We start from the raw sequence: 23,824 nt of genomic DNA on the forward strand, positions 1-23,824 counted from the left end.
GGGTACAAGCGAATCAGGTTGTCCCACATGGGGCTCACAGTCTTATCATTTTACAGATGAGGTAACTGAGGCACAGAAAAGTTAATTGATTTGCCCAATATCATGCAGCAGACAGGTGGTGGTGGGGATTAGAACCCATGTCTTCTGACTCCCAAGCCCATGATCTTGCCACTAGGCCATGCTGCTTCCAAGCAGCTTTCCCTGATTACATCCTCCTCCTCTCTTCTCCCACTCCCTTCTGCGTCTCCCTGAATTGCCCCCTTCATTCATCCTCCCTCCCATCTCCACAGCACATATGTAGATATCTATATCTGTATATCTGTACACATATATATTTATCTGTAATTTATTTGTGTATATCAGTGTCCCCATCTAAGACTGTGAGCGAGGAATGTGTCTGTTTTTATATTGTCCCTAGTGCTTAGTACACAGTGCTTTGCACACAGTAAGCACTCAATAAATATGTTTGAATAATGCTAAACAGCTCAGCAAACAGGGACTTTCGTAAATTTGAATCTAAATATGCTTGAATAATGCTAAACAGCTCAGCAAACAGGGACTTTTGTAAATTTGAATCATGCTTATATTCCTTGTGAATTGGAATGATGAAAATATGTCACATACTTGCCTCAGTTCTTTCTGTATTTTGAAGCTCTGTGAAATTGCATGAGGCAAAGCTACTAAAACAAATCACCACTTTCTACTTCCAGACCCCTCTGACCCTCCATTCCCTATTTATGTAAATGTGTATGCCCTTCACAGAAGATTAACACAGTACTCAGTAGAAAAAATGGCATGAGGTTCACCACAATGAAAGATTTGTTTAGGCAAAGTTACCTTGAAACATACTTAGCGTCTGAAAAATGAATACAGCTTAAGGACAAAAATCTACTGCTACTGACATCACTGCATGTTTTTGAAAAGACATAAACTGCAACTTTGTGAAAAATTTAAATAGACATTGAAAAAAGTTCTCCTACCTTGTTGACGAGGTGAAAGTCACAATCTTCATTTTCTTCTTTATTTTTTCTTTTAACCCTTCTGCTCTGTCACACGCCATTAATGCTTATGGGTGCTACAGTTGTTTATTTTCAGTAATTGTGACCATCACCAGGCCTGTGAATCCCACGTTGGCCTCTTCAGCCTCAAATGTGCTTATAGGTGAACTTGTTAAGCACTTACTATGTGCCAGAAACTGTACTGTAATTGTGTTCCATGATGTTCTTTCTTTCACTGAAAAATCAATTCTCTCCATTTCCGGGGAAAGTGTGGTTTATAGATGTGAAGCGAAGTGGAATAGAAGGTATACATGATGATGGCAAAGTAACAGAAGCTCCCAGTTCTGGGCATTAGAAAATACCCTTCCTGTCTTCCTGGGAGTCAGAAAGACCTGGGTTCTAATTCTGGCTCTGCCACTGTATGCCGTGTAACTTTGGACAAGTCACTTCACTTCTCTATGCCTCAGTTATTTCATCTTTCAAATGGGGATTAAGACTGTGAGTCCCATGTGGGACATGGATTAATAATAATAATGATAATGATAGCATTTATTAAATGCTTACTATGTGCAAAGCACTGTTCTAAGCACTGGGGAGGTTACAAGGTGGTGAGGTTGTTCCACGGGGGGCTCACAGTCTTAATCCCCATTTTACAGATGAGGGAACTGAGGCCCAGAGAAGTTAAGTGACTTGCCCAAAGTCACACAGCTGACAAATGGCAGAGCTGGGATTTGAACACATGACCTCTGACTCCAAATCCCATGCTCTTTCCACTGAGCCAATTGTGTCCAACCTGATTAACTTGTATCTACCCCAGCACTTAGTTCAGTGCCTGGCAGATAGTAAGTGCTTAGCAAATACTATTAAAAAACCAATGCTATTTATTGAGCATGTACTGTGTTCAGAGCACTGAACTAACTGTTTGGAAGAGTATAATACAACAGAGTTGGTTCTGTGTTTTCTGTGATTTTATCACATACCCAACCCCCAAGCAGGCCTTCCCTGACTAGCTCCTCATTTCTCCGTCCTGTTTGCTTTCTTTTTTGAGTCACAGATGCGCTTGGGCCCATACCCTTTATTAACTTTGATACTCCACCTCCAACCCCACTGTGCTTATGTACACACCTTATAATCTGCCATTTTCCCCATATGCAATTTGTTTTAATGTTTATCTCCCATTCTAGTCTGTAAGTTCTTTGTGGCCAGGGATCATGATTACCAACTCTAGTGAACTATAGTCTCCAAAACATTTAGTACAGAGCCTGCACACCATAAGAGTTCAATAAATATGATCGATTGATTGATTGTCCAGCAAGACCTGAATCATGCTAGCATACGTTCTGACTTAAAGACCTGGGTTCAGTACCATAATTCTGTAGAAGTGAGGTATACATACTGGAACTGAAAACAATTTTTTTGGTCATGGAAATGCAGTTTTAAATGAGGTTCTCTGGATAAAGGCTCAGTCTCCCTCACACTTGAATGGACAAGTTGCTATTCACTACTTCCTGTAGAAAGCACTTGACACTAAACATTCATAACAAAGATAACAGGTTTCCTTTTATAGAGTGTTCTTAAATCTTCTGGGGAAGGCATTCTTTGATTTGTTGGCAAGGGAGAAAAAAACACAAACACACAGTTGAAATGTGAGAGATTGGCAGTGTTGTTCTCTTGTCTAAGAGTCCGACACTTCAAAAGGTGGTGTAGAACATAGCGAGAAATTTTGGGGCCCTAAGGCCTGTATGTGACTGACTTGGCCTGCAAGTTCTGCATTTTCCCCAAACCAAAAAGGATCAGACAATTCCCTGAAGCATCAAGTTCACCTTTATTTGAGGTTGAGTTTGTGCTGTGCGGGAACTATGATCTGTTGGTGCCACAACTATGGAAAACATTTAGGCATGTACTGCTCAGGCTGCTGGGAATACATATGGCATCGATCAAATAATGGTATTTTATGCAGTATTTTCTGCTGAACGCTGTGCTGACCACTTGTGAGACTGCAGTATAAAAGAGCTGGATTAACTCCATGTCTCCCCACTCCTCAAGAACCTCCTCCAGTGGCTGCCCATCCACCTTTGCATCAAATAGAAGCGCCTTACCATTGGTTTTAAAGCACTCAATCGGCTCTCCCCACCCTATCTCACCTCACCAATTTCCTGCTACAGCCCAGCCCTTACACTCTGCTCCTGTAGCTCCAGCATACTCACTCTGCCCCAATCTCATCTATCTAGCCAACGACCTCTTTCCCGTATCCTCCCCTAGCCTCCTGGAACTCGTTCCCCCTCCATATATGCCAGACCACCACTCTCTCCAACTTCAAAGATTTTTTTTAAGGTCACATTCTCTCCTAGAGGCCTTCCCCAATTAAGCCCTCTTTACCCCAGCTCGCTCTGCTAATTCTGATATATTGCCCTTTTACAAGGACTTAGTATGGGACTCTGCACAAAGTAAGTGTGTAATAAATATGACTGACTGGTAGACATGATCACTGCCCTCAAGGAGCTTACAGTTGAGTTGGGGAGACAAACATTAAAATAAATTGCAGGTGAGGGAAGTGGCAGAGCCTAAGGACATGTACATGAGACTGTAGTGTGGAGAGTAGGGTGGCGTATCCAAGTGCCTAAAGGGTACAGGCCCAAGTGCACAGGTGACACAGAAGGGAGGGCGGTTAGGTGTGGGGAAAAAGGGGGTTAGTCAAGGAAGGCTTCTTGGAGAACATTGGCTCTGGGGTTGATAGCAGCAATGCCCCTAGTGTGACATGGTCCTTTTCTTGGCCCAATTGTATCTGAACCTGGGCTGTGGGTCAGAACAGGAAATCTCAGCCCAAACATGGCTCTGCTGAAGCTCCTTAAAGCCCCTTTGGTCATCAGGAGAAACCAAGTGCTGATTGCCTTTATTTTTTGATCACCGTTCATATCAGCTTGGCCTAGTGGAAAGAGCACAGGCCTGGGAATCAGAAGACCTAGGATCTAATCCCAGTTTTTTCACTTGTTTGCTGGGTGTCCTGGACCAAGTCATTTAAGTTCTCTGGGCCTCAGTTGTCTCATCTATAAAATGGGGATTAAGACTGTGTCCAACCTGATTGCCCTGCTTCTATCTACCACAGCACTTAGTTCAGTAACTGGAACATAGTAGGTATTTAACGAATACCACATCATCCCAAAATTTGTTGGATAATAATAATAACAAAGATCACAGAATTTGTTAAGCACTAATTATGTGCCAAGCACTGTTTGAAACCCTAAGGGAAATACAAGATAATCAATCAATCAATCGTATTTATTGAGCGCTTACTGTGTACAGAGCACTGTACTAAGCGATTGGGAAGTACAAGTTGGCAACATATGGAGACAGTCCCTACCCAACAGTGGGCTCACAGTCTAAAAAGGGGAGACAGAGAACAAAACCAAACATACTAACAAAATAAAATAAATAGAATAGATATGTACAAGTAAAATAAATAAATAAATAGAGTAATAAATACGTACAAACATATATACATATATACAGGTGCTGTGGGGAAGGGAAGGAGGTAAGATGAGGGGGATGGAGAGGGGGACAAAGGGGAGAGGAAGGAAGGAGCTCAGTCTGGGAAGGCCTCCTGGAGGAGGTGAGCTCTCAGTAGGGCCTTGAAGGGAGGAAGAGAGCTAGCTTGGCGGATGAGCAGAGGGAGGGCATTCCAGGCCTGGGGGATGACGTGGGCCGGGGGTCGATGGTGGGACAGGTGAGAACGAGGCACGGTGAGGAGATTAGTGGCAGAGGAGTCGAGGGTGCGGGGTGGGCTGTAGAAGGAGAGAAGGGAGGTGAGGTAGGAGGGGGTGTGGTGATGGAGAGCCTTGAAGCCGAGGGTGAGGAGTTTCTGCCTGATACGCAGATTGATTGGTAGCCACTGGAGATTTTTGAGGAGGGGAGTAACATGCCCAGAGCGTTTCTGGACAAAGACAATCCGGGCAGCAGCATGAAGTATGGATTGAAGTGGGGAGAGACACGAGGATGGGAGATCAGAGAGAAGGCTGGTGCAGTAGTCCAGACGGGTTAGGATGAGAGCGTGAACGAACAGGGTAGCGGTTTGGATGGAGAGGAAAGGGCAGATCTTGGCAGTGTTGCGGAGCTGAGACTGACAGGTTTTGGTGACGGCTTGGATGTGAGGGGTGAATGAGAGAGCGGAGTCGAGGATGACACCAAGGTTGCGGGCTTGTGAGACGGGAAGGATGGTAGTGCCGTCAACAGAGATGGGAAAGTCAGGGAGAGGGTAGGGTTTGGGAGGGAAGACAAGGAGTTCAGTCTTGGACATGTTGAGTTTTAGGTGGCGGGCAGACATCCAGATGGAGATTTCCTGAAGGCAGGAGGAGATGTGAGCGATCAGGTCCCACTTAGGGCTCACAGTCTAAGTAGGAAGGAGAAAAGGTATTGAACCCCCATATTTTGCAGGTGAAAGAACTGAGGCCCAGTGGCATTGTAACTTGCTCAAGGTCACACAGCAGACGTGGAGGAAATGGAAATAGAATCCAGGTCCTCTGACTCCCAGGCTCATCCTCTTTCTATTCGGCCATGCAGCTTCTTACAATAGTGGTTCAGTGGACTTCCTCAACAAAAGCATGGATCAAACATCACTCTCCTGATGAGTAGACCTTCTTTGCCTTCAGCTACTGCATGTAAAATGTTTTGTATGTTTAAGAGAGGGGAGGTGACAAGAAAGGAGGAAGAATTAGAAAATTAGGTGGGGCCTACCTAGTGTTGCCTGCTTTTCTGTTGTAGTAGTGAAGTCACAGTGCCACATCCAGCGTGCGACTTAGTCATTATAAAGATATCATAAAGCCCTTCAAAGCGAAATCCTTTTCCCTTCTCAATTTAACCTGGAGATTTCTTCTTGTCTGCCTCGTCTCTTCCTGGCCCTGGAATTCACTGCTACCCATATTCAGTAACAATTTTTACTGGACTGGCTCAGATTCATTCAGTCACTTAGAGGTATTTCTTCAGCACTTAGAACAGTGCTTTGCACATAGTAAGTGCTTAATAAATGCTATTATTATTATTATTATTATTATTATTATTGAACTTTTACTTTATGCAGATCACTGTACTAAATGCTTGATTCAAAGTCTGATAGATTCAAAGCCTGAGCTTTAACTGCCTCAAACTCTAAACTCTCTCTGGTTTTCTCTGGAGGAATGGATTTGGCTGGGAAAATATGAGTAAAAATGTGAGATATATTTAGGTAAAGAGCAGTACAGATCCATTTTCGATTTATTTTCCTCCATTTTTCTAGTGAAATAAATGCTGCTTCCCCCAAAAGACTATTCAGAATTGAGGGTATAACCAATTAGAAATCTGAAAATATGGCCACAATGCCATACAATAAAGTATCTATTTATTTTAAAATAAATGACCAAGGTAGCTTGTGTGCCATTTCATCTCTTTTCATGCTATAGGAGGTTGGCATGCTTTTCTGATGATTCCAACATTATCTACTTTTCCTGTAGGGTGTCAAAACCATACCTTAGCATCCAGCTTAAATCATGCTATGTTAAAACAGTTTACTGCACTTATAGACAGTCACTCATCTATCTGATAACTGTGGTAGCCAAGAGTGGCAAGAGCTTGATGGCCCTTCTGATTTGCCCAACTGGTATTTAGGAGAACTGGGGAGCCAAGCCCCTCTTTCTTCCCAGACTGCTGTTGGTAGATGAGGGATGGTTTTCATATTAATGCAGGATTGAACTGAAAACCATTACACACCATTGGGTATAATCATTTTGGTATCTGTTAAGAGCTTACTATGTGCCAAGCACTGTTCTAAGCACTGGGTAAATACAAGGTAATCAGGTTGTCCCACATGGGCCTCACAGTCTTAATCCCCATTTTCCGGATGAGGTAACAGAGGCACAGAGAAGTTGTGACTTGCCCAAAGTCACACAGCTGATAAGTGGCGGAGACAGGATTCGAACCCACGACCTCTGACTCCCAAGCCCATGCTCTTTTCAGTGAGCCACTCTGCTTGGTGTAGGCTTGCAATCTCTAGATTGTAAACTCATTATGGGCAGGGAATGTGTCTGTTCATTGTTGTGTTCTCCCAAGTGTTTGGTACAGTGCTGTGCACACAGTAAGCACTCAATAAATGACTGACCAAAAAAAATCAGTAAAGATGTTAGAGAAATGATAGAGACACACAGAAGATGGCTGACTGAATAGACATTCAGTGGATTCTGATTGTTGATTTACCTGATTCCTTCAGCTTCTTGAGGATGAACTCTTGCTTTTTTTGTAATTGAGTTCCTTTGTATGGAGAGAACATCTTTGATCATACGTCTCTCTTTTTTTTTACCCATAGGCATCTTGGGTATGTCTCCCTGCACACAGTGATGCACTCATGAGTCAGTACTTTGATCTTGCTTCAGCCTAAGTACTTTACATTGTGAAAAAATGTCCATCAATTCATTGCAGAAGAAGCCTAATGTTAGAGTTGAGGGTATTTGAATTGAACTTAATTATAATAATGTTTCCTTTGATTAGTGCTTTTCACCATGGGATTATTAAAATCCTCAGTGGATAATAGGATGATTACCCTTGGTAAAATTGTAGCCCCATTTTTGAAGCTTCCCTGGGAAGCGAAGCAAGACAAGAAATCTCTTGCACGGGACTCAGACCCTCACCAGAAAGCCAAATAGATGAACCGCTGAAGCAGAGCTTGAATAAAAAGAAACAAAGGTAGCAGTTCTCTAACGTCCCACTTCTAACTGAAGGATCTTTCCTAGCCCCATAAACTTGCCCTTGCTGGAAAAGATGCCAAGTTCCAGTGAAAAATATAGTTCTCCAGCTAAGATTGTAAGAGATTCTGAGATCTAATGCCAACTTGCCCAATTTAGGTTCTTTAAAGAAATGTTCGAAAATTTTCATGAAGCCATTGTGAGAATTTCATCAACTTTCACACTCCCTTGGTGCTTTGATTAAGCATCGTTGGCCCAAACATGGGAACTACTTTGTTATGGTCAGGGGAATGTCCTTGCCAAAGTATTTCAGAAATAGATGCAACTCCATAGAAGGAAGGTAGATTTTCTCTCCTCCCCCACTTACCCTTCATCCCAGAAATTACAGAATTTGGTAGTTATTAAATGTTCCCATTTCCAAATCAAAATACTGAGAAAGGAGATATGTTGCATCCTGTCCTGTGATGATAACAAGATGCTGTAGACTGTAAGCTCATTGTGGTCAGGGAACATATCTACTAACTCTTATACTGTCTGCATCCTAGCACTTAGTACAGTGCAAGTGCTCAATAAGCACAATTGATTGATAGGAGGAGGATTGGGGCATTTACAATTCCCATTCTTACTCTTCCTGGCTGTAAGCATGAGCTTCTCATAGTGTGTTGAATGGATAGCAGTGTGGCTTAGTGGAAAGAGCACGGGCTTGGGAGTCAGAGGTCGTGGACTCTAATCCAGCCTCTTCCACTTGTCAGCTGTGTGACTTTGGGCAAGTCACTTAACATATCTGTGCCTTAGTTACCTCATCTGTAAAATGGGGATTAAGACTTTGAGCCCCATGTGGGACAACGTGATTACCTTCTGCTTACCCCAGCACTTAGGACAGTGTTTGGCACATAGTAGGTGCTTAACAAATGCCATTATTATTATTATTGTTATTATTACTGGAGAAGCAGCGTGGCTAAGTGGAAAGAGCCTGGGCTTGGGAGTCAGAGGTCGTGGATTCTAATTCTGCTTCTTCCACTTGTCAGCTGCATGACTTTGGGCAAGTCACTTAACTTCTCTGGGCCTCAGTTCCCTCATCTGTAAAATGGGGATGAAACCTGTGAGCCCTAAGTGGGACACCCTGATTACCTTGTATCTACCCCAGTACTTAGGACAGTGCTTTGCACATAGTAAGTGCTTAACAAATGCCATCATTATTACTACTATTATTATTATCAAAGCATTGGATCGCTATTTCTGCAGTGCCTTTGTTGTCCATCGCAGCCTTTACTTCTCTGCAGTGATTTGAAGATTAACCATAAGTAACAGTAGGTAGTGCAGGTGAGTGAGAAAACGACTATGTTGGGAGTCAGAAAGTCTGGCTGTTGTCTCCATTCCATTTTGACCTCTCTGGGTCTCTTTCTGTTTTAAATTTGCAGAAGCATAGTCAAGGGCATTCTGAGGTTCTGTCCATCAGGGCACCTTTGCTTTTTTATTTTTGTGGTATTTCATTCATTTATTCATTCATTCAATCATATTGATTGAGTTCTTACTGTGTGCAGAACACTGTACTAAGCATGGGAAAGTGCAATACAACTATAAAGAATGACATTCCCTGCCCACAATAAGCTTAAAGTCTAGAGGGTAGCTCACAGTCTAGTTAAGTGCTTGCTATGTGCTAGGCACTGTACTAAGCACTGGGATAAATTGGACACAATCTCTGTATCACATAGGGCTCAGAATCTTAATCCCAATTTTACAGATGGGAAAATGAGGCACAGAGAAATTGTGACTTGCCCACAGTCATACAGCAGACACGTGGCAGAGCCTGGATTAGAACCTAAATCCTTCTGACTCCCAGGCCCATGCTAGGCCACGCTGCTTCTGGAGGTAGGGGGTTCTAATCTGTCTGCTGTGTGACCTTGGGCAAGTCACTTCACTTCTCTTGGCCTCAGTTATCTTATTTATAAAATGGGAATTAAGACTGTGAGCCCCACATGGGACAACCTAATTTCCTTGTATATCTACTCCAGTGCTTAGAACAGTGCTCGGCACATAGTAAAGCATTTAACCAATACCATAATTATTCCCAGCGAACCTTGGCTTGTGACTTCCCAGGGTGTGCAGTGAACACCCTCTTGGTGACTGTGTGAGGGATTGAGAGTAGGAGAAGCTGAGGGTTGAGCATGCCAGAACAGGTATTCTCTCGAAGCCCGCCCTGTGGATTTGGGGGGTCGGAAGGGGATTAAATCTGGGTGGGAAGCAAGGCTGCAGTGAGATAGAGGGTAAGAATGAGCCATTCCCACCACTCCCACTTAACTCTCTTGATCTACCCTCCCCAAAACCACCTCTTCTAGACTCTATAGGTTCCCTTGTAGGTTATGACATTTGAGAGCTTGTCAGTGTGGCAAGCTTTTATCAGTGTGGGATTAGAGTTTGGTGGAGCTGGAAATTTGGGTTGGAGGGATTTTTTTTTTGAGGGCTAAATCCTATTTATTCAGCAGGAGGTAGGTCGCTTAGAATAGGTGTGACTCCTTATGGGTTAGGAGTTGTGACCTATTATTGATATTGGCTCTAGGTCCCCAGCTGCAGTCAATTGATTCCTGAACAATAAAATTTAGGGCAGCTGATCCTATAAGACTGGTGACGTAAGAGCTGTGACAATTTGGAGTTCCTTTGAATGGAGGCCATAGGAAAGGGTCTCAACAGGAGTCTAACCACAACCAAAGACCTCCTTTAGCATCAACCTACTAATGGAATGTGTGTATCTATTTACTCTTGCTCACAGCCTCTCTTCTGCCCGTAACTGTCTCCCCCACCATATCTGAAAGACCACCACTCTTCTTTGATACTCTAACTCCAGAGCAGTTATGTTCATATCCTTCTATTCTGTTGCTTCCTCTTCCTGTGATTCATTTTAATGTCTGTCTTTACTTCTAGGCTTTAAACTATTTGTTCCCAGAGATCTTGTGTACCAACTCAGTCATATTGTATACTCCCAAGCACTTAGTACAGTAATCTGCACACACTAAGTTCTCAATAAATACGATTGATTGAGCCGACCATTCTTCCTGTTGGCGATTGACAGTTTTAATGATGTTGCTACCCAAGTATATTAAGTGGCTTAAAGGAGCATTTTACACCCTTAATTTTTTGCACAACTATACTGGTAATTGTGCTATTTGTTCAGTCGTATTTATTGAGTGCAAACTGAGTGCAGAACACTGTACGAAGCACTTGGGAGAGTACAGTATAACAGTAAACAGACACATTCCCGGCCCACAACGAGCTTACAATCTAGAGTGCACTTACTAAGCACGGTACCAAGCGCTGGCATAGATACAAGATAATCAGGTCCCATATGAGGCTCACAGTCTAAGTAGGAAGGAGAAAAGGTATTGAACCTCAATTTGGCAGATGAAGGAACTGAGGCCCATAGAATTTAAGTGACTTGCCCGAGGTCACACAGCAAGTAGCAGTGTGGATCAGTGGAAAGAGCCCGGGCTTTGGAGTCAGAGGGTATGGGTTCAAATCTCGGCTCCGCCACTTATCAGCTATGTGACTCTGGGCAAGTCACTTAACTTCTCTGGGCCTCAGTTACCTCATCTGTAAAATGGGGATGAAGACTGTGAGCCCCTCGGGGGACAACCTGATCACCTTGTAACCTCCCCTGTGTTTAGAACAGTGCTTTGCACATAGTAAGTGCTTAGCAAATACCATCATCATTATTATTATTATTAAGTGGCGGAGCTGGTTTTAGGAGCCAGGTCCCCTGAGTATTTCCTCTGGACCACACTGCTTCCCTTCTCTAGGGAGCAACTACACATCCTGCAACCTAATATTTTTGTTACCATTAACAGAAAGCCAAAAAACAGACCAATTCGTGTGAATGTTGAGTGTTTATCAGCATAGATGAATGGATTTGTTTTTAAATCAAAAGTATCATTTCCTTATTTGTGGGGGAAAAAATCACCCTCATTCATTGCCCAAAATATGCAAATGCCTATCTGTTAATAGTTCAATTTTTGTTCCCATTAAAAAGCAGTTTAAAATGCAGTATGAAATGCATTTTATACATTTAGTATTAGAGGAATTTAGTATTTAATATTTAGTATTTAGTATTTAGTATGTAGTATTAGAGGAATGATCCATGGGATCCTGCTTGCTTCAATCCTGTCAGTCAGCAATGTAGTCTACCATGATGTCCTGGGTATTCTTTTTTTCATTAGATTTTTCCTGTAGTCTGAACCTGTACCGGAGAACATTTGTTGCTTTGGTCTGAATTTACTTGGCACCGTTATTCCATCCCAAGAAATCACTTGTCATCCGGGCCTGTTTAAATCAGCATGGCTTAGTGGAAAGAGCACGGGTTTGGGAGTCAGAGGTCGTGGATTCTAATCCCGGCTCCACCATTTGTCAGCTGTGAGACTTCGGGTTCTCTGTGCCTGTTACCTCATCTGTAAAATGGGGATTAAGACTGTGAGCATCACATTCAATAACCTGATTACCTTATATCTACCACAGCTTTTAGAATAGTGGTTGGCACATAGTAAGCGCTTAACAAATACCATCATTATTATTAAATGGAAAACGTCTGTTTCAGTTGTATACTCGATTTGTCTTTTGCTCTTCTTATCCCCTGCACGTCTCCTATGCAAGTCATCTTCACGTTAAAAATAGAGTTGTCCTACTAGGTCTAACTTGGCCCCTGTTGTTGTCCTCTTATGCGAGTTATTTGATTTAAAAATAGAACTGTCCTAGTTGATATGTATCAACGAGTTTGTGAACATTTATATCTGGAGATAGTGAAGCTGTGAACTGATGTGAAAGGGCTGTGTGAAGCCCTTCTGGTTCCACGGTATCCTATAGTTTTGAACAGCCAAGAGATGGTCTCCTCCCCAAATGCATAGTTTCCCCACTAGCCTCCTCAGATTTTTCTTTAGACTATATTTAACTTTCCCAAGATGAAGGGAGAGAAAGTGTGATTTGGATGAAAAGGATTATTATTCTAAGGTAAGTGCACTTGCCTGAGAGAAGTAATCAACTAGAAATTGCTCTTGGTTCAGTTGGAAATTTCTGTCAGAGCAATTTTAATAAACTTTTTTTTTAAAGCAATATAGCTTAGACTATGCATGTATCACTTCAGACTTTTAAAAAAAAGATAGACTGTGTATAAACAAGGATCTAGAACTCACCCATAAATTTCTATATCTTTGTCTGTGATCAAAACCGACCCAAATGCCCTTGCACAACCATTATTTCCTTGTCAATATCCCTACCCACTCTCAGATCATTGTGGGCAGGGAATGTGCCTGTTTATTGTTATAGTGTACTCTCCCAAGTGTTTAGTGCAGTGCTTTGCACAGAGTAAGTGCTCAATAAATATTATTGAATTAATGTGAATGAATGTACCACCTTTACTTTCACCCACCAAGGACATATTTCATTTACCAGTTCTATACCAGGGTTGCCGTTTACTGAGAATGATTTTTTTTTTCCAAATAATACGAGGAACAATGACTTCCAGACTTTTTTTCTGGCAGAGAGCCATTCCTGGGGGACAGTCGTTGGTGAGAGTTGGCTGACCAGGCTCATGACAGACTCTGTAAAAAAAAAAACAAAAACAAAAACAACAAAAAACAAAACAAAAAAAAACCATTGCCAACAGTTGCAATGCAATTGCAAAGCAGCATGGCATAGTGGAGAGAGCACAGGCATGGGAGTCAGAAGGTTATGGGGTCTAATCCCAGCTCCGTCACTTGTCTCTGCGTGACCTTGGGCAAGTCACTTCACTTCTCTGGGCCTCGGTTACCTCATCTGTAAAATGGGGAGCAAGACTGTGAGCCCCATGTAGGACAGGGACTGTGTCCTAACTGATTGCTTATATCCACCCCAGCGCTTAGTACAGTGCCTGGCACATAGTAAGCACTTAACAAATGTAATAATAATGGTAATTGGAAGCCCCGATCCAACTGTACCCTCCCTATTCCATTATGCCCCTTGCACCCCCAGTGACTAGCTGCACAGGGCCAGCTTGTCAGGAAAGAGGGGATGTGGAAGAAGAGAAAAAGGAGAAGCAGTGTGTCCTATTGCAGAAAGTATGGGCCTGGGAGTCAGAGGACCCAGGTTCTAATCTCAGGTCTGCCATTTCTCTGTTGTGTGACCTTAGGCAAGTCACGTAACTTCTCACAAGCCGACAACCTTGGTGTCATCCTCGACTCCGCTCTCTCATTCACCCCTCACATCCAAGCCGTCACCAAAACCTGCCTGTCTCAGCTCTGCAACATTGCCAAGATCTGCCCTTTCCTCTCCATCCAAACTGCTACCCTGCTCGTTCAAGCTCTCATCGTATCCCGTCTGGACTTCTGTATCAGCCTTCTCTCTGATCTCCCATCCTCATGTCTCTCCCCACTTCAATCCATACTTCATGCTGCTGCCCGGATTGTCTTTGCCCAGAAACGCTCTGGGCATGTTACTCTCCTCTTCAAAAATCTCCAGTGGCTACCAGTCAATCTGCGCATCAGGCAGAAACTCCTCACCCTCGGCTTCAAGGCTGTCCATCACCTCACCCCCTCCTACCTCACCTCTCTTCTCTCCTTCTGCAGCTCACCCCGCACCCTCCGCTCCTCTACCGCTAATCTCCTCACCATGCCTCGTTTTCGCCTGTCCCACCATCGACCCCTGGCCCACGTCATCCCCCGGGCCTGGAATGCCCTCCCTCTGCCCATCCGCCAAGCTAGCTCGTTTCCTCCCTTCAAGGCCCTACTGAGAGCTCACCTCCTCCAGGAGGCCTTCCCAGACTGAGCCCCTTCCTTCCTCTCCCCCTCATCCCCCTCTCCATCCCCCCCATCTTACCTCCTTCCCTTCCCCACAGCACCTGTATATATGTATATATGTTTGTACATATTTATTATTCTATTTATTTATTTATTTTACTTGTACATATCTATTCTATTTATTTTATTTTGTTAGTATGTTTGGTGTTGTTCTCTGTCTCCCCCTTTTAGACTGTGAGCCCCTGCTGGGTAGGTACTGTGTCTATATGTTGCCAACTTGTACTTCCCAAGCGCTTAGTACAGTGCTCTGCACACAGTAAGTGCTCAATAAATACGATTGATTGATTGATTCTCTGGGCCACAGTTACCTCATCTGCAAAATGGGGATTAAGACTGTGAGCCCCATGTGGGGCATGCATGGACTCTGTGCAACCTGATTAGCTTGTATCCACCCCAATGCTTAGTACAGTGCCTGGCACGTAGTAAGCACTTAAATACCATTTGGAAACAACATGTGGAGTCTTGTGGGGGCAGGGCTGAAGTATGGGAGTCCTTAGAGGCAACGGACATGTGGCCTTTCGCAGTTGGCGGGGTGAGGTGGGGGCATGGTGGGGATGACCAGTCTGGCAGCTTCTCCCTGCCACAGGGAACCATTCATTCATTCAATCATATTTATTGAGTGCTTACTGTGTGCAGAGCACTGTACTAAAGAGTACAGACGGTGGGGAGGAGGGGGAAGAGTGAATGTCCCTGGGATGGGGCAAGCCTATCAACTGCTCTGAGGATGGGGAATCCCCTGTCTTTGGGCACACCTGAGGCCTAGAAAGGAATAGGAGCCAAACAGGAGCACTGAGCAGTGTGGCTTAGAGGATACAACATGGCCCTGGGAGGCAGGAGGACTTGGATTCTAATTCTGGATCCACCCCTTGTTTGATGTGTGACTGTGGGTGTCAATTCATTGTGCTTCAGTGACCTCATCAGTAAAATGGGGATTAAGAATGTAATCCCCATGTGAAACATGGATTTAGCCCTACCTGATTAGCTTGTATCTGTCCCAGTGTTTAGAAAGTGCCTGGCATATAGTAAGCGTTTAACAAATGCCATTAAAAAAATTTAAAAAATGAAGCAGTGTGACATGATGGGTCCAGTGGCCAAGAAAATGCCCCTCTCTTCCTAGCTGGTTAGAAAGAGACCAGGAATAATGTTTTGAGTACATATATGTACAGCTGCAGGCAAACAGTAGTTCATTAGTAGTTAGTAGTTCATTAGAGAAGCAGCGTGGCTCAATGGAAAGAGCACGGGCTTGGGAGTCAGATGTCATGGGTTCAAATTCCAGCTCCGCCAATTGTCAGCTATGTGACTTTGGGCAAGTCACTTCACTTCTCTGTGCCTCAGTTACCTCATCTGTAAAATGGGGATGAAGTCTGTGAGCCCCACGTGGGACAACCTGATTACCTTGTATCCTCCCCAGTGCTTAGAACAGTGCTTGGCACATAGAAAGTGCTTAAGAAATACCAACATTATTATTATTATTATTATTATTATTATTATTATTATTATTAGTGGTAAGCGCCTTCTTGCTGATCCAATTTTAACATTCAACGTGAATGAAAGTGCATTCCCCAACATTGGGAGACAGCATGGCCTAGTAGAAAGTGCATGGGTCTGGGAGTGAGGAGACTGGGGTTCTAGTCCTGGCTTTACCACCTGCCTACTGGATGACATTGGGTAATACATGTAATGTCTCTGGGACTCAGTTTCTTCATCTGTAAAATGGGAACGAAGTACCTCTTCTCTCTCCCTCCCAGACTGTGAATCCTGTGAGGGATAAGGTCTTTGTCCAATCTGGTTATTTTGCATCTACAGCAGCTCTAAGCACAGTGCTTAACACATAGTAAGGCCTTAATTATTGTTATAGTATTCATTATTATGGTATTTGTTAAGCACTTACTATGTGCCAGACGCTGGATTAAGCGCTTGGGTGGATATAAGGAAATTGTGTTGGACACAGTCCCGTGGGGTTCACAGTCTTGATCCCCATTTTACAGATGTGGTAACTGAGGCATAGAGAAGTAAAATGACTTGCCCAAAGTCACACAGCAGACAAGTGGTGAAGTGGGGATTAGAACCCATGACCTTCTGACTTCCAGGTCCATGCTCTATCCACTAAGCCATGCTGCTTCTTTAGTATCATTTTGAGGGAGGCAGCTTGGCCCAGTGAAAAACCATGGGACTAAGAGTGAGGAGACCTAAGTACTTGCCCGACTCTGTCACTGGTCTGCTCTGAGACTTTGGGCAAGTCACTTTACCTTTTCGGTTCTCTGTTTCCTCATTCTTAAAATGGGAATAAGGTAGATGGTAAGCCCTGTGTCACAGGAACTATATCTGTTCCAATAACCCTTTATCTAATAGTAATAATAATAATAATGATGTTGATATTTGTTTAGCTCTTACTATGTGCCAGGCACTGTTCTGAGTGCTGGGGTAGAAACAAGGCAATCAGGTTGTCCCACCTGGGGCTCACAGTCTTAATCCCCATTTTACAGATGAGGTAACTGAGGCACAGGGAAGTTAAGTGACTTGCCCAAAGTCACACAGCTGACAAGTGGTGGAGCTGGGGTTAGAACCCAAGACCTCTGACTCCCAACCCCGTGCTCTTTCCACTAAGCCACGCTGCTTCTCTAAGCCAACCTGCTTCTCCGCTGGGACTTGACACACAGTAAATTTTGAATAAATTCCATAATTATTTTTGTGTACTATTTAATGATTTTTTTTTCACTTTGCTAGTTCTTAATTTCTTCTGAATTTTTGCCAATTATATCAGAGGAAACTTGTTCTTAGATTTTCTGATTGCTAGTCTGAATGCTTCAATTTTTAAGCAGCTGCACATTCTTTTTAGAGTGAAATTAATAATAATAATAATTGTATTTGTTAAGCACTTACTATGCGTCAAGCACCATACTAAGTGTTGGGGTAAGTACAAGATAATCACGTCCCACATGTAGCTCCTAATCCAAGTGAGAGAGAGAACAGATATTGAAACCACATTTTGCAGATGAGGGAACTGAGGCACAGAGAAATTAAGGGACTTGCCCCAGCTCACACAGCAGGTACTTGTTGGAACCAGTATTATAACCCAGGTACTCAGACTCCCAGGCCTGTGCTCTTTCCACTAGGCCCTGCTGCTTCTGAATTTGACAGAGGTGATTTGATATATTTTAAAAATATTTTTAGAATTGGACTGGTCTCTCAAACCGAGTACTAAGTATCAGTTTTTGAGTTCCTGTGTTTTAAAATCAGCAAATGCAAGATTTTTTTAATAGATGAGTGCTTGCAGCAGAATTTTCACCAAGAAACGTGGTTATTCATTCAGTATTATTTACTGAGTGCTTACTGTGTGCAGAGCACTGTACTAAGTGCTTGGAAAGTACAATTTGGCAACAGAGACAATCCTTACCCAACAATGGGCTCACAGTCTAATGGAAGGTCTTTTTTTTCCTTTCAACCAGCAGAGAGCACTTTAACTATTCCTTTACATTCACACACAAGCATATGTATTCAGTACCTTATTGTTCCCATTGAAAATCGAAAAACCAATATTAATACCTATTGGAATCAGTTTTTCCCTTTAAATGATCATAAGCCTCTATTTGCTACCTTCATTTAGCATGTGTCATGAAACAATTCAGCATAATGTATATCTGAATTCTCCTTTATCTTAGCTCCTTCATGTGATTGAATATTTATCGATAAATATTTGCATTGTTGGTATATGTGGCAGGTCTTCTCTTTTTGAATGTAAACTCCCTGAAGCCCAGGAATGTGCCTCATCCTAACTGTACCCCTTTTGGGTTCATTTCCTGTGCATTCAGGAAATACTTGGTAAAGCTCTGGAATTATTTGGATGCCATGCCTCAGACATTCACCCCTTGGCTCTTCCACTGTGGTGTTGGTAAGGCTTCTGTTGTCAGAGCCTGGTGAAGAGTCAGATTCAGGTGCTGAAGTCTGCCTGCAAGTTACTTGCATGCTCCCAGCCCGAGGTCTGCTCTCTAATTCTATGGCTGTATGCAGGTTGATGGTATACCTACATTTAACAGAATGGCTCTTAAATGGAACATGCTCTTTAAAAGAAATAGAAAAAACCCTCTAAACAAACTTCTTATAAAAGTGTTAGGCTAGGGTGAACTAGCAGGTTCTTTCTGCTTGAGAGAAGCAGCATGGCATAGTGGATAGAGCACGAGCCTGGGAGTCAGAAGGTCTTGGGTTCTAATCATTGCTCCGCCACTTGTCTGCTGGGTGACCTTGGGTAAGTCACTTCACTTGTCTGAGCCTCAGTTCCCTCATCTGGAAAATGGGGATCGAGACTGTGAGCCCCATGTGGGACAGGGACTGCGTCCAGCCTTTTTAGCTTGTATCTACCCCAACACTTAGTACAGTGTCGGGCACACAGTAAGCGCTTAACAAATACCATCCAAGTGCACATTTTGTACTTTCCAAGCACTTAGTACAGTGCTCTGCACACATTGAGCACCTGTATATATGTATAAATGTTTGTACATATTTATTACTCTATTTTACTTGTACATATCTATTCTATTTTTTTTTTATTTTGTTAGTATGTTTGGTTTTGTTCTCTGTCTCCCCCTTTTAGACTATGAGCCCACTGTTGGGTAGGGAATGTCTCTATATGTTGCCAGTTTGTACTTCCCAAGCGCTTAGTACAGTGCTCTGCACATAGTAAGCGCTCAATAAATACGATTGATGATGATGATGATGATTGAATGAATTGAATGAAATACTATTATTATTATTACTTTTCTTTCAATTGATCAGTCATTTCTACTGGGTGCTCACCATGTGCACTTTCTTGTCTCAAAGATGAATTGGATTTAGAACATTGAAGGTGTTTGTGTTCAGGCTTCCTGTTCATTTATTCAGTAGTATTTATTGAGCATTTAAACTGTGTGCAGAGCACTTACTAACCACTTGGGAGTTAAAACTCATTGTTGTCCTGTACAGTGTTTTTCAAATTACTGGTTCTCATTATTCATTTAGATACAGTGCTCAATCAGTAGGATTGAATGAATGAATGAACAAGCAAGCACTGTTAGGGAATTAGAGGAGATTTTTCATTCATTCAGTCAGTCATATTTATTGAGCTCATACTGTGTGCAAAGCACTGTACTAAGCACTTGGGAAAGTACAGTTTAACAACAAACAGACACTTTCCTTCCCACAACGAGCTTTTTCTGCCAACCCTACCTGTCCTCACTCCTATTTAGACTGTGAGGTCCATGCCGGACGGGGACTGTGTCTGATGTGATTATCATGATACTGCCCCAGTGTGTAGTTCAGTGCTTGGCACACAGACGCACTTAGCAAATTTCATTGTTGCTGTTATTATTATAAACATGTATCTCTTTGGGTAGAATGTGATGTGATGGAAGAAATAATTGTGCTCATGCACACAGCACAGCTCAGAGTGCACACATTATGACCCAAATTGTACTTTCCAAGTGTTTAATACAGTGCTCTGCATACAGTAAGTGCTCAATAAATACGATTGAATGAATGAATGAATGACCCAAGTTCTCCTTAATGTGAGGTTCATTAAGACTCTTCCTCACAGTACAGGACTGAGGTCATCATTAACTAGATCATGGGGTTCAAATATCTCTAGGGAAGTTAACTGAAGCTCTAGACCATAACTTCCTTGTGGGCAGGGACTGTGTCGTCCAACTCTGTTATACCCTCCCAGGTGCTTTAGTACCGTGATCAGCATGCAGTAAGCACCCAATAAATACGATATAATGATTAATGTGAATGCCAGGTGAAGGTGGAAGAGGAGGTTGTTAAAGGACTGTAGATCACTAAACGTAAGACTTGCCGACTAGGAACTGAGATGCACATTGGCATCATTTCCTGAAATAGCCGTACGAGATTCGTGGTGATCGTGGGTATGCGAACGCAATTGAGATGTGTCAGCCCACCTATAGGTGGACTAGCAGAGGGGCCAGACCAACTGCAGTTTGCAAAATGCATTGTGTTTCCTTAAGGGGAGATACATTGCTGGCATTTCCCTTTGACTTTAGTGCAGCCCCCCAGCCCATGGCAATCACCACCAGCTTCTCCTTTGTGCCTATGCCTTTCCGGATGATTTTTGGTTTGAGGGCAAGGGGAGGGATATAAGTCAAGGGTAGGTTCTTGAACAGTACCTGTTATAGGCAAGTAGACAGTAGTTTATTGTGCTCATTTATGTGCGTGATTGACACTCCATCTCTTTTTCTGAGTCTCTCTTCCATATTCAACTCCAGCCCCCATTTTCTCCTCTCATTGGCATGTTGTGGCTCCTGGGGTTGGATGAGGAAGGTTGCAGGGATCCCTACAAAAGGAAGCTTGTCCATCTGCCCTTCTACCTGCTTCCCCCACCCCCGCTGTTTAATAAAACATTCTCCAGGCCATTCATGGCAACCTAGATTGGCTCTGGGTAGTGGGAAATATGATACAGTGGGCCAGGAAATGCAGAGAGTGGCTTTGTTGTTGAGTCGCCACCCATTTTGGACTCTCCATGTGAGACCCCTCCACTACATAACTGGGAGGGGAAGAAGTAGAGCGAGAAGAGCATTGGACCAAAGCATTCTGTGAAGCCAGTTCGGGGTGTGTGTGTGTGTGTGTGTGCGTGTGTGTGTGTGTGTGTTTTAATGTGACCTGAAACCTTCCCTGACATAATCACATACAAGAGGCACATGACATTTCTGCCAAATAGAGAGCCCTTCCTCGTTTTTCTTGAAGATTTTTTCCCGTGGAAGGTACCCATAGGGTCAGATGGTTAGTGAGGCGAATAATCCTAAATGCAGATGGTGGGCGTAGGTTCGAGTTGATGTGTTTGATTCATTTTTATCTTCAAGGTTTCAGTGTTTATTTGAGCAATTGGTTCCCATTTCTGATTAAGCCATAAAAGGGGGTAGTTATGAAAATCTACTAGATGATACCATTGAGCAGGGTTGGGTGGATTTTATTGTTTAAATCCCTCCGAGTGTTTTTAAAGATCCAGTAACCTGATCTCCTATTGCACTCTCTCTCTCTCTCTCTCCCCCTCTCTGTGGCCTCGCTCTCTGGTATGCCCTGATGCATTCAACACATGTGTTCATATTGTACGCTATCAGCAATCAGAGCAATTTACATTCAGTTTCCCCGTCTGCAAGAAACAGCAGATCATCCCCCGCACAAGCTTCAGAGTGTTGTCAGCAGCCTGCAGCTTATTTCTGGGTGTGGGGCTCACCGACACCATACAGAGGCTGGAAACACCGTGGAAGGACTGAGCTACACCAGTCTGGTCGAGATCTTGTCTCAGGGGTAGCGATTAGGTTAAAAAAGAATAAGAAATAAAAAAGCCAACACATTGATCCCTTAAGAGGAATTAAAGATGGTTTGATGGGAGGAACACCCAGTTTCTTCTCGAGGAAAGCATATGTGAGCAGTTGGAGCCTGTGTAGCAGGAGCAGAGGCTGTGTTTAAGCAGCAGCTATTTTGCTACTTGCCTGGGAAACGTCAGTAGATGGACTTTGGTTTCAGTGCTTTGAAGATTTCCGGTGGTTTTGGATGTTGGAATACAAGCAGTGATCCCTTCTTTTTCACAAACTTTCCTGATTAAAAATGAGTGAAGAACCAAAGGAGAAAAACGTAAAGCCTGCTCATAGGAAGAGGAAAGGAAAAAAGGTAAGAAACGTTTAAATGTGCCCCAACCCTTTTCTTTCTTTTCCCCCTGCCACCCCCTTACTTGACAAATTGGGGAGGTCTTTCTGATGGATTTTAGTAGAATATGTTTGGATTTTAGGGAAGGGGAGAAGTTGCTAGAATCAGGATGCTTTTGTTTTTGCTGGCCATTAATGGGTGTGTTCTGTGATGGAGAAAAACATCACAACTCAGATGCATTACTAAAATACTCAGTTAAATATAGTCATTTAAATTTCACTGAAGTGGTATTTTTCATAGTGATATTCAGGATTATTAAGTAAACACATGTCCTAATTATGTGGGTGGGTGTTGTTTTTTCCAGATTTTCTAAAATGCCTGTTAATTAGCAGAGTACAATTTTACTAATGAATTTTACTGTGACTTTGGTCTAGCTTTTAAGCAAATTTTTAGGGGACCTTTACGAACCTGATGGTCACATTTTCTAAATATGTAGAAAATTCCATTTTAATCAAGTTTTGGAGTTGGGCTAATTTCTGGTTAAATTCAACCCTAAAATTTGTAACTAGTCTTCTGAAAATCCTGCTGTCTCTTTCCTCTGTTAAAAGAACACAGAGCAAAGATGAAACTAGTATTTAATTAGTATGCTGTTCTTAACCTGTGGATTCATTTCTAATTTCTCTTGGTAGCCTATGTATTGTCATTTTTCCCCCCCTCTGGAGAAAAAATCCACTTCTTAGGGTATAGAAATTGCCCTACCTCATTTAAATTTTTGTTTCATTGTGAGACATGGGGAACAATTTAGGGTGTGCCATGAAAGATAAATATCAGTTGCAAGAGAAATTGCAATCACCAAAAGAGGATTATAGTTCAGGTCTTAGGGGAAAATTTTCAAATTACTCTTTTCATTTTACTGCTGTCTCTGAGTTAGTAGCTTTAAACATAATGTTATGGCCCCAACTTAGTTTAGCCTCCATAGAACTGGTTATGTTCTTAATTTGAATCTCTCATTGAAATGCCACTTTCAAGCCTGGTTTTATATTAAGGACAGTGGCTGGACAAAGGAACTGTTTTCAGAATGCCATTAAGTTGGAGTAGGTCAAGATAGTTAGCTTTATTATTATTATTACTATTTATCAACCCATCTGTTACTTCTAGAAGATCCATTTGAATTAAGCATTCTTGAAGGAGCTACTATCATCTGCCCACTTTCATGTCTTCTACAGTCACGTACGTGCCAGCATTCTAGGGCAGTGGTCCAGCATTGTAGCACCCCATGTCACACAGGAGACCGGTTTTAAGTGATTTTGACTCATCTCCCATTGTTCCAGCAGGGCCTGGCAATGGTGCAGAGGTGATATTTTGATCCCATTTGGGGTAGTGGGTGCAGCTGCTGTGCACATATGCCTTATTTGTGCTTGGCACAGCGGTGTCCGTCTGAGGGAAGAAAAGCGGCAGCTTTGCTTGTGTTTAGGAGTGCCGTCTTAGGCACTGAGGTGCCCGAGCACAATGCTTGAACAGGGTCTGGCAGACATAGATATCAAGAGGCATCCGAGCACAACCAAAATGGTGGCTTTTCAAAGCACAGTGAAAAATACCTTTGGTTAATCCAGAGGTCTCCGAATCTTTGGAAGGAGATGTTACTTTTAAATGGCCGTTAACCTGT

General features: G+C 42.8%; 1 protein-coding gene across 2 annotated transcripts in view; it reads left to right on the top strand.

Moving 5' to 3' along the window:
- Window positions 1-23,824, top strand: part of ANK3 (ankyrin 3) — a 710,530-nt gene that overhangs the window by 138,287 nt on the left and 548,419 nt on the right. The window contains exon 1 of one of the 2 annotated variants that reach the window (XM_038743734.1): window positions 21,723-22,182. The exons of the other annotated variant lie outside the window; for it this stretch is intronic. Coding sequence (XP_038599662.1) covers window positions 22,120-22,182 — 63 coding nt within the window. The 5' untranslated portion in view covers window positions 21,723-22,119. Of the gene's footprint in view, window positions 1-21,722; window positions 22,183-23,824 lie in introns of those variants that run through there. 2 annotated transcript variants of the gene reach the window in all.

The sequence above is a fragment of the Tachyglossus aculeatus genome, chromosome 3 (assembly GCF_015852505.1).
Source record: "Tachyglossus aculeatus isolate mTacAcu1 chromosome 3, mTacAcu1.pri, whole genome shotgun sequence".
NCBI classification, from domain to species: Eukaryota; Metazoa; Chordata; class Mammalia; order Monotremata; family Tachyglossidae; genus Tachyglossus; species Tachyglossus aculeatus.